Source organism: Micromys minutus (assembly GCF_963924665.1).
Source record: "Micromys minutus genome assembly, chromosome: 1".
In the NCBI taxonomy this organism is placed as follows: domain Eukaryota; kingdom Metazoa; phylum Chordata; class Mammalia; order Rodentia; family Muridae; genus Micromys; species Micromys minutus.
Window position 1 is genome coordinate 112,239,138 of NC_137969.1, and position 11,974 is coordinate 112,251,111.

Below are 11,974 nucleotides of genomic sequence, written 5' to 3' on the forward strand. Positions count from 1 at the left end.
TTATTCTTCATTATCTCTTGATTGCCCTATTTATTTACCTACTTAGGCAGTTCTTTATTTCGGCTAAGGCTGACAATGGAACAGTGCCCGCTGCAAGGCAAGTGCTCTGGGAAGAGATTTTTGAAGCCTGCCTTCACTGCGGTCCAGGATGCCTTACTGTGGTAGCCAGAGAGAGATGCTTGAGGCTTCCTTATATGGAGTGTCCCCCCCCCCCCCCCCCCCGTGCCAGGGCTGTCAAAGAGAGGCAGATTAAAGAGAGAGGAGTTCGCCTCAGTTGTGGATGCTCTCAGCCTTCTGGTTCTCTGGTGTCTGAGGATAAAATCTAGGGATAGAAGCAACAACAGCAATGCATCCTGCTTTGACATGGACGTTCTTCTGGGTGACAAATGAGCGCACACAAAAATCCTGGTCTCTCTTTCTTTAGCTATGGATGTGGGGGAGGGGAGGAGAAGAGGAAGAGGAAGAAGAAAAGAGGAGGAGGAGGGGAGAGGAGAGGAAGAGAGGAAGGGAGGGGAGGGGAAGAGAGGAGAGGAGAGGAAAAGAGAGGAGAAGAGAAGGGGAGAAGACACAAAGAAGGAGACAATTTTTTAGACCTCCATCTATCCCAGGGTAATCTGGCCCCAACCTCCAGCTTTACTTCCCAAGATCTGTCCCAGGCTGTGCCTGTCTTGAGAACTTGCTACAATGCTAGGCTTATTCTGACCAAACCACGGAGCACAGGCTTGGGGGACAGCAAAAACTACTGCAGGAACAGAGGTGACTGGGGAGTCACCTAGACTGGAGGTGCCTGCTGCTGGCTCTTCAGTGTCCCTCAGCTTTCCCATCTACCCTGGAACTAGCTCTGGGGAGACTGCTGGAAACCTTTGGTTCCAGAGCCTCAGCCTAAGCCCCCTGGAGAACCAACAGAGTTGACAAACATCAGGTTTGGCTGTCCTATAAATGAAACAGTCCTACTTGCTCCTCACTGCCAGGTGCTTACCTTCAATTCCCCTTTGCCTCACAGCTCACCTTAACTCTGCCTGTGGTCCAGGATTCCTGGTAGAGAAGCCTGCTGGCAGCTGGAGCTCCTGGTGCAGGAATGGTGCAGCTGAGGCAGAGATGCTGGGTGTGTCTGTACAAACCTGCTTAAAGATGTTTCTGTTCAAAGGGTTACATTTCAGCACCTCAGTCAATGACAGGGCACCCACTGTGGGGGTGGGGAGGTGGGGGTCTCCCCGCCCCTGTATGTGTGTCTGTCTGTCTGTCTGTCTGTCTGTCTCTGTGTGAGGGTGTTGTATGTGTCTGTCTTCCTTCCTCCATCTCTGTCTTCGTTTCTCTGTGTCTGTGTGTCTCTCTTTCTCTGTCTCCCTCCTCCCCTCACCTCCCTCCTCCCCCTCACCTCCCTCCTCCCCCTCACCTCCCTCCTCCACCTCACCTCCCTCCTCCCCCTCTTCTCCCTCCTCCCCCTCTTCTCCCTCCTCCCCCTCTTCTCCCTCCTCCCCCTCACCTCCCTCCTCCCCCTTACCTCCCTCACCCTACTTCTCATTTGGAAAAAAGTGCCCCTGTGCAAGCCTTGTTCTTACTTCTCTTTCAGGATCCTGACGAGAGAGTACTAGAGACCCCTCCAGATGCCAGCAGACAGCATGCAGGACACGGATCCTGTGCTTTCCTACGGGATGAAACTCACGTGGGACATCAATGATCCGCAGATGCCTCAGGTGAGGAAGACACAGCCAAAGGGGAGACCCCAAGCCAGTTCATGGGAGACCTCTCTCTCTCTCTCTCTCTCTCTCTCTCTCTCTCTCTCTCTCTCTCTCTCTCTCTCGTAGACTCTGGATTGGTACTAATTCACAGCCAGGCCGAGCTACTTAACAAAGCCTCAATGATAAGCCTCATTCCTTATTCACTTATTCTAAGTTCAAGAGAAAGTTTGGAGAAATGTAAATACCACTAATTGTCACATTGCCAAACCAGGCACTAGGAAGTGACTGGAATCTGAGACACATGTCCAGTCTGGAGTACTTGAGACGGTCCTGCAGTTGGGATGCCAAAGCCTCCTTGCTTCACTCTCTCGTGCCCCAGCAGAAGGAGGGTTGTCCTTTGGGGTAAATTTGTTTTTTTCTTTATCAGAACCAAGTCCAGGAAATGAGCTAGGCAATTTGTGTTTAGATCAAGACTAATGATGGAAAAGTGTGTGTGTGTGTGTGTGTGTGTGTGTGTGTGTGTGTGTTATATGTGGTGTATATGTGTGTAGTGTATGGGTGTAGGTGTGGTATGTGGGGGATGTGTGTGTATGTGTGGTGTATGTGAGGTGTGTGTGTGTGTGGTATGTGTGGATGGGTGTGGATGGGTATAGGTGTGATGTATGTGGGGTGTGTGTGTGTGTATGTATGTGAGATATGTGTGTGGTGTGTGTGTGCTGTGTGTGTGAGATGTGTGTGTGGTGTATGTGGTATATGTGGTGTGTGTGTGTGTCTATGTGAGATGTGTGTATGGTGTATGTGGTGTACATGGGGTGTGTATGTGTGTATTGTTCATGAATGCAAATGCATACACGAAATTAGGGGCTGGAGGAGAATTGCTTCCTTAGCATTTGTAAAGTGGGCTTCCAGTAAGGTCCTGGTCCAAGGGTTTGAAACTTAACAACATTTATTTGGCCTCTGTGCTATGCCAGATAACACTCAGAGATGAGTGATGTGTGATCAGGATATGCCGCCTCTGGTGGAGGTCAGCATTGTTTTGATGTCCAGGTGTGTAAGGACCTTGACTCCCTCACCAGTGTTCAGCCTATCTCCTTCACCATCTTACAGAACAACTATTCTGTAAAGAGATCCCAGTATGCACGTCTTGTTAGTGCTGACTTCGGCCATGGGAAATCTCCAGAGAAAGCAATCTAAGCTTGTATTTTATAGAAGAATCAGATCCAAATGATACAATAAGGACATGACCTCAAAGATGTGTAGACGTCCTGATAAATCCAAATTAGCTTTCCTTTTGGAGGGAATCTGCTTTTATTTTTTATTGTGCATATACTATGTGTGCACCTATATTGAGGCATGTGTGGAGGCCACAGGATGCCTTTCATGAGTCAGTTCTCTCTTTCCACCATAAGATTTAAGATTTAACTCACATGGTCAAGTTTGCAAGGTCATGCCTTCACCTGCTAAGCCGTCTGGTCTTTAACCGGGAGATATCTAACACGAGAGAAAGAACAGGAACAGAGACATAAACAGCAATAACAACACAGTTATTATCTCATGCTCCCTTTCACCCTCCCCCTCCTTCTCCTCTCCCCCTCCCTTTCCCTCTCCCTCTCCTTCTTTCTGCCTCCCCCTTTCTTTCTCTCTGTTCCCCTCTCTCTCCCTCTCTTCCCCCCTCCCTCTCATGAGTGTGTGTGTGTGTGTGTGTGTGTGTGTGTGTGTGCTGTCAACACATTAGAATAAATGAAACCTCCTTCCAGGTATGCATACTACACAAGACAGATACACTGACACACAAACACACAGATGCACAGACACACATGTGCTGGAGAAACTTATTCTAGCCAGCCCTTCTCAGTGGGCAAGTGAGATAAACTTGCTCTGCGACCTTGTGAGTGCCCTTGAACTTTTGTTAGTCTCTGGCTGCTGTCCAGTCATCAAACGATGAAACTAGATAACAATCTCAAATCTTCCTCAGACATACTGTCATCTTGTAATGCATAAGCATGTGTGTGTGTGTACACACACACACACACACGTGTACACGTGCACACACATGCTATCAATACAATAGAGCAAATGAAGCCTTACTTCGGGTATGCATACCACACAGACAGACACACAGATGCACACACACAATTAGAAACAAGCATGAAATAAATCTCTCAACTGCTAAATAGAGGTAGAGTTGAAACGTTTATTTTTAAGGCAGCTGGTCAATTATAAGTTTTTAAATGTTGCCTTGCTTTGGAGATTCTGATCATCAGTGTAAATACTGACTTAGGAAGAGTGAGCAGTCTGTGACCTGACAGCTTGTCCATAAAACAGAACGTTGGCTTTATGGTTTGGCATCGTTTGTTTACATTGTGGTGACCTTAAAGCCGAGGTGTGAAATTCAGAGGTTAAAAGGTGCTTTAATCTTCCAGGGCTTGGTGAAAACCAGGGGTGGTAGCCTCACACCCATAATCCTAACATCCAAAATATAAAAGCAGAAGGACCAAGAATTTCAGGTCATCCTTGGCTACATAGGGCCAGCCTGGACTACATGATAGGTTGCCTTTAAAAAGAATTGCCAGGTGGTAGTGGCACATGCTTTTAATACCAGCACCCAGGAGGCAGAAGCAGGCAGATCTCAGTGCGTTTGAGGCCAGCCTGGTCTACAGAGTAATTTCCAGGACAGCCAGGGCTACACAGAGAAACCCTATCTCACAAACAACAAAAACAACAGCAACAAAATTAACACACAAGAGTATCTTGTGAATAAAAAATGCTCAGTAAAGGGTCGTGTATGTCAAAATTATACAGAAAAGAACAGTTATTATATTTTAAATAAAGCATGAAGCAAGAACCAGCAGATACGGGTGCCAAGTTGATGTTCAATACTTTAGATTTGACGTTATCCTGAGCTGTGGTTCTTTGCTGAAGAGCACAGAGATTCTATGTTGTTGATATGGGGGCAGGTAGTCCAGTTTCAAACACCGTCTTCTGTTCCCAAAGCTTACAATTTATCATGAGGATCAGGTCCTATATCAGAGTGCCTTTTGAAGCTTGCAGCGCTAAGGCCAGAGTGCAGTGGGAAACTTACTACCTCTGAGCTTTATCGTTCAGGCTTGTACCAATTGCCAGGTTTAGGACAGGGGGCCGGGAGCTTTAGGAGAAAATTTGCTGACCTGAAGATATTTGCCAAATACCAGTGGGAAAGCATTCTGATGACTTTTAGCCCTTGAAATGTTTAAATAGAATGTCAGCCACAAAGGGCCTAGGTTCTGGAATCAACTACAGGTCAAACATAGCTTGTAACCATGCCCTGGTAGTTGTGTGAACTTTGACAAGTCGATTGATCTCTCTGATCTCCAGGACCTATTTTATAAAATAGGCCCGGTAATTGTCCCTACTGCCCACACATGGCTTAAGGGCTAGGTATATTAAGATACAGATGCCACTTAGAAACTTTATGAACATCAGAACCTCATAGACATGCGTTATTTAGGATCTGTCAGGCATGCAGCTAGAGATTGATATAGTATATTAAAATAATTTGGAGGTATAAACATTTCTAGAGCTACAAAATAATCCTGTTTTATCTTCCAGTGTAGGGAAAAAGTTAAAGACACAGTGCCTGTGATTCAGGCTCCTTAACATAAAATCCTGTTCTGTCTGCCATCTTTCCCAGGAGCCCGCTCACTTTGACCACTTCAGGGAGTGGCCCGACGGCTACGTGCGCTTCATCTACAGCAGCCAGGAGAAGAAGGCACAGCGCCACCTGAGCGGCTGGGCCATGCGCAACACCAACAACCACAATGGCCACATCCTCAAAAAGTCCTGCCTAGGTGTGGTGGTGTGCGCCCGCGCCTGCGCCCTGAAGGATGGCTCGCACCTGCAGCTGAGGCCAGCCATCTGCGACAAGGCCCGGTTGAAACAACAAAGTATGAGGGCAGGATGGCCCAGGAAGGGTGGCTTTGGAGTCCTGGGTTCTCTGTCCCTAGCTGGTGTCCTTCTACCTTCCTTCAAAAGGTTCTAGGCTACTGGTTGAACTTAACATTTCTCCCTCTGGGGTTTGCAGAGAAAGCTTGCCCTAACTGTCATTCAGCTTTGGAGCTGGTTCCTTGCCGAGGGCACAGTGGATACCCTGTCACCAACTTCTGGAGACTTGATGGCAATGCAATATTTTTTCAGGTGAGTGGGGTCAGAAGGTCCTTTGTACTAAGTAGGTCTGTCACTCCAGGTACACTGAATGGAATGGTTACACATTCCATTCTAACTGCCTCCCTGGAGACTAAATCACAGAAACCCTGTGAGCTCACTGGTGGATAGGTTTTGTTGTTTCCCAGGCAGGGTCAGGCTGCAGAATCCAGTCAGACCTGGAACTTGCTGGGTAGCCCAGGCTGGTCTTGAACTCATGACCTGCCTACTTTAGCCTGCTGAGTTCTGGAATCATGGCTGTGTGGTACCTTGGATGGCACAGTTATGTGCTTTAAGGACCAGATGTGTGAATCTAGTTACATTTGTTTAAGGGAATGTTTGGGCTGCAAGCTCCCTTTTAAGATATCTATTGTCCTTGTTGGCTTTACTTCCTTTGAGAAACAGGGTTCTAAAGCCTGGGATGCCCTGGAACTCACTGTGTAGCCTAAGACGGCCTCGCAGATACCATGACCCTCCTGCTTCAGCCTGCCAAATGCTGGATAACAGTGTGAGCTGCCACGCCCAGCTATGACTTCATTGGCTATCTGTGCTGTTTTACTTTGAATAACACTTAAGTCATTTTTGATGAAAAGTTTAAAAGTAAATGGCAACTGGGGAAAGGCATAATCCAGTTTGGACTGGCTCCCCACACAGTCATTAGTTTCTTCTAGAGAAACTAATAGACAATTAAATTTCTTCATTAACACAGGCCAAAGGAGTTCATGATCACCCCAGACCAGAGAGTAAGTCAGAGACAGAAGGCAGAAGAAGTGCCCTCAAGAGACAGATGGCATCTTTCTACCAACCCCAGAAAAGAAGATCAGGGGAGCCTGAGGTAAAGGGTGGACACCACCCAAAGGCCTGTGTTCACTTACACGGGCCGCTGACGGCTGTAAGTGAATGCCAGGTATCAATTACAAAGGGCGAATTTCATGTGAAAATTACATACTCTAGCAAACACCGTTGAATCAACATTTGGCTCGGGGCTCTGATTCCTTCTTTACAATAGGTATGTGATCTCTAGAGGCTGAAGACGTCAGGATGTTTGCTGACTTGTACAAGGGCAGTTGTCCAACAGTGCAATGCGCCGAGAGATCAGGGTGTTCTAAGTTCATTATGATTCATTACTGCTAAAGTAGCTGTATGAAGGAACAGACACGTTTTCCCCAGGCAACTTGGTCAAACTGCATTCCCCACCAAAACAGGCAGAGAACGTGAGCCGAACAGACCCTGACGTTCTTCAAGCCCTTGCACCTGCCAATCTATGAATTCCAGGGCTACGGAAACCCTGGGGGGAGTTGCTAACCACAATTAAACCTGTATTTAAAATGCTGCCCCATGGCCAGGGCATCCATCAGCAACCCCTAGACCCCATCTGTGAACCTTGACAGGGCATGGTTCACTACACAGAGGTGTATTTTATTTATGTCGTTAGTTGTTGCTATGGGTGAAGATGTTCATATCATTTACAGATCATATGTTATGGTATGCATTATATGTCATGTGTATGTATTTGTGCCTTTCTTTTTTTTTTTTTAGGCAGGAAGCGCTCAGGACATCAGCGGACACCTCAATAGCATGCCTGCCCTGGACCCCACAGATCTGTTTGATATGACTGCCGATACCAGCTTCCCGATTACAGGGCAGTCCTGCCCTTCTTTCCCCAACTCTGATGTTCACAGAGTTACCTGTGACCTGCCCACCTTTCAAGGAGATGTAATACTACCCTTTCAGAAATATTCAAATCCAAGCATTTATTTCCCTGGGCCATCTTGGAGCTATGAATTGGCAAGTCCTGGGGTTACAGGTTCAAGTCCATATCCCACCCTGTATAAAGATTCCTCCATTGTCCCTGATGACCCGGACTGGATTCATCTAAACTCACTACAATATAATGTCAGTTCCTATGGCAGCTATGAGAGGAGCTTGGATTTCACAGCTAAATATCATGGCTGGAAACCTACGCATGGGAAACCAGGCCTTGAGGAGAAGGTTGACTGTGGGCCATGCCAGGCTGTGCCCACATCGCCTTATTACAACCTAGAGCTGCCCTGCAAGTACCTACCAGTGCCACCAGCAGGCACTCAGGCCTTGCAGACAGTGATTACCACCACAGTGGCTTACCAGGATTACCAGCACCCAGCCCTGAAACATGGTGACAGCGTGCAGGAGGTTAGTAGTCTTGCCTGCTGCAACTATGCTTCTGAAAACCTCCCGATGGCCATCTATCCACAAGCCTTAGACCCTCAAGAGGGAGTCACCCAGGCAGCCTCTCCTTCAGGGAGAGTCGCTGTGAAAGTCCCTGGAGACTGCCAGGCTGCCAGACCCACTCTGGCTTTCCCTCAAGAAACAGGTCCCTCCAGGACGGAGGGCGCTGATGCGTGGGATATGTGTCTGTCTGGGCTGGGCTCTGTGATGGGTTACTTGGATAGGACAGGGCAGCCCTTTAGCTTTGACAGTGAGGACTTTTAGGAGGACCCCAGGATACATACACTGTGACAATGAAGTACATGCAAGAAATGCATGCCAAGGGACAATTACTTAAGTGGTTCATCCACACACACACACAACACTAGAGCGAACGTAAAGGCACCAGGGAGATTATGAATTGGGAATGATAGGTGTTGGAAGTTAGCACAGCCACATAAGCTGTTCGGAGTAGGGCATCCCAGATGAGCAGATAAACAACCTGGAGGGACCTGCAATGTCCCTACCTGACCTCCCTTAGCTAAGGGTCCTACTCTCATTTACCTTTGCCTTTTAGACTTTTAGGGAATTTCACACAGCCAAGAAGAGCATCAAGAAGCTGTTTAAGTAGCATCAGCACAAAAACCTGGGGAGAAATGTATGAAGTGTAGCGAGTGTTTTGTAGCCCTGCAGCCTTTTCCACATATCAGCTGATAAATCTGTAAACCAGGAGGACCCCTCCATGACTCGGGGTTGTATGACATCTGTGAACTGAAGCTCCCAGAGGAGGGGGAGCCAAGCCTCACCTGTGTTAAAGACTCAGCAGTGTTGACTGACTGGCAAGAACTTCCGTGAGAACTGCAAGGTTGCAGGTCTGAGGCCAGATCTGTGACTTTAACCCCTTAATAGCCATGAATCACCATTTAAATGATTAAGTGAATCCCTTTGAGATGTATAAACAAGACCCAATTTCCCCTTCCCCCAAAGACTAAAAATGTCATTAAGTAGCATCTTAGACCCAATAAAAATCTTTTTCTGCCTTACTATATATAACCTGCCTACTTGGTATTTCCACAAATGGATTTTCCAAATGCCTTGACTTAAGAGTTCCTTTGTTTTATTACTATGAAAACTTTATGAAGCTCTTCCTACCATGTTTGAATGTGTTACTGGGGGACAACCTGAATCCATGTTCCCTACTTCATGATCACCTTATGTTTAGCCCCATAATAAATTATCTTCCATTTCCTTTAAGAGCTGAGGCTGAGGCAGGAGGATAAGCCCATGGTACTTGCTACAGATGGCTTTTCAAATATCAATTTCTACCAGACAGTTTCTGTGTTTCATGAGTTGCTGTGGGCAGAAGTGCAGGCCTATAACTTGCTGGTGAGACACAACTCAGTATCGTTTTTATTTTAATAAAATACACTTGGTATTTGTTCTATGGAAGGTAATCTATGGAGCAGTGGGTGTTCAGTGACAATCTGGTGGGTTTGGTAGTCCTTTCTCAGTTGCTGGTTATCCAGTGGCTAACCATCTGCTCCAGCTGGGACACCCTCGAGATCTGGTTCTCTGAAGGGGACAAGTTGCCTTGAGTCTGTGAAATGCTACACCAGGCATTCACTGAACCAAGGGGGTAGCGAGTGATGACAGAGGAGTCAGTGCTCCCAGTGACCTGTGTCAGTTTGTGCAGATGCCAGGAAAATTATTTCAAGGTGATTCTCAGGAACTTGTCATAGATTACAGATCAAAAGTGCTTACTAGCTGATAACACCTTACAGTTTGATTTGAGTATTTCTTGGGCTAGAAGTGTAAATTTCAAGTTTTTCTCAAAAAGGTGAATATTTCCAACACAGGTAAATATGTCCAAAAAAAAAAAATCCAAAAGGTAAATAATCCAACAAAGTACAGACACAAACAACATAAACTCCTATAGTTACCAATGAGTATTTGAAAGTTTCGCAGGGGAATTTCTGGCCACTGATACAAAGGGCACATTCTCCAAATGATTGGACATTGGCAGATGATTGGACATGTGTCATGATGGGCTATCCCACTGCTAAGGGCAACTCAACAGTCAATCAAGATACTCATGACCAAACACCTCGATAATACTTTCTGGCATGCAGTTGTTCCCTAAGCAATTCTGGCATCAGACCCATCAGAGCCCACCTCCTCTACCACTTAGTAAAATGTGGAATTCTGGACAGTTCCGGCCAGAAAGTGCAGCATTCAGGAAGGTTCCATATTGGTAGGTGTTCTCTAGAGAAAACGAAATACTAGGAGGCACATGGATGCACACTCATGAATATGCACACACACACACACACACACACACACACACACACACACTAGTTCCCAGCTTACAGGTTTTTTTTCTCTTTGTAGTAGTATACAAACAATGGCATTCAGTATGAATCAGAGTTTTGAATTTGAACTTGTTTTTTCCTGAACTCCTGATGTGCCCTTGAACCAGTTTTTGTTACTGTGGTGTGGTAGTTTGAATATGCTTGGCCCATGGGAAGTGACACTATTAGGAGGTGTGGCCTTATTGGAAGAAGTCACTGTTGGCGTGGGCTTGAGGTCCAATGCTCGAACTCCACCCAGGGTGGAAGAGAAACCCTCTTCCTGGCTGCCTTCAGAAGTGAGTCTCCTCCTAGGTGCCTTTGAATCAAGATGTAGAACTCTCAGCTTCTTCTCCAGCACCATGTCTGCCTGCACACTGCCATGCTTCCTGCCAAGATGATAACAGATGGACCTCTGGAACTATAAGCCTATCCCATCCAAATGTTTAGCTTTATAAGAGTTGTTTTCGTCACGGTGTCTCTTCACAGCAGTAAAACCCTAACTCAGACATGTGGGAAACAACCTATGCTTTAGCTTCTGGTAAAGCCACCTGAGGGTGGCTTGCTGTCTTCTAGTATGTTGCTAACCTAGGGTACTCAGGGAGGGCATTGTCAACATAATTTACAACATAAAATAGGCGCTATTGAGGAATAAATAAATCCATCATATAATGAGCACATATGTACACATATATATGCACATGTGTATATCTTATATTTATGTGTAGATAACACACAAACATAGAAAAGGGATTTTTTTTTGTATTGTTTTTAAGTCATCAGGTAACATGACTATGAGGCTAACAAGAGTGAAATCTGTAGAGCAGGCCAGCAGACAAGAAACACTCAAGATCTGCTGCTGCAGTCAGGGACAGATTCCCTTCTCTTGGAAACATCAATATTTACTCTTCAGACCTTAAAATGGTTGGATACAGTTCTCCCAGGTTTCCAACCATAATTTACATAAGGATAACTATGTTGCAAATTTGTATTGATTATTTTTCTTCCAGTAACTAAGTACCTGACAAAAAGCAATTTAAGATGTTAAAGACTTCTGGGTGTGGTGGTATACAATTTAATCCCCACACTACAGAGGCAGAGGCAGGAGGATCTCTGTGAGTGCCAAGCCAACCAGGGCTATATAGTGTGAGGCCATGCCCCAAACAAACAAACAAACAAACAAACAACAACAAGAGTGTAGGTCTGGGGAGATGGCCCAGTCAATCAAGTGCTTGCTACACAACATGAGAACCTAAGTTTGGCTCTTTACCACCCAGGTAAGACGTAGGCATAGCAGCATACATCTGGGATGTGCTGCAGGTTAGACATAGCTGGATCCGTGGAGTTCATGAATGAACTCTAGGGTCAGTGAGAGACCATGCCTCAAAGCGAAGGGAAAGAGGGTTTGAAGAAGACATCATCTGATATCAACCTCTGGCTTCACAGGCACACACATTTGTACACGCCCACATGAACACATATGTACGGCACACACACAGAGAGAAAGAGAAAGAATTGGTAAGGGGCTAATTTCGTATTAGTGACTTAGCCAGATCTGAAACATACAAAATGAATGCACCT

General features: G+C 46.1%; 1 protein-coding gene across 1 annotated transcript; it reads left to right on the plus strand.

The window, feature by feature from the left end:
* Positions 1 to 1,607: 1,607 nt before the first annotated feature.
* On the plus strand, positions 1,608 to 8,333 carry GCM2 (glial cells missing transcription factor 2; the record flags this gene model as incomplete). The annotated part of the gene is made up of 5 exons (XM_080910624.1): positions 1,608 to 1,697; positions 5,353 to 5,605; positions 5,743 to 5,855; positions 6,571 to 6,696; positions 7,401 to 8,333. The coding sequence occupies 5 exons, from the start codon at positions 1,608 to 1,610 to the stop codon at positions 8,331 to 8,333; spliced, it is 1,515 nt and encodes a 504-aa protein (XP_080766750.1).
* Between the last annotated feature and the right edge of the window lie 3,641 nt (positions 8,334 to 11,974).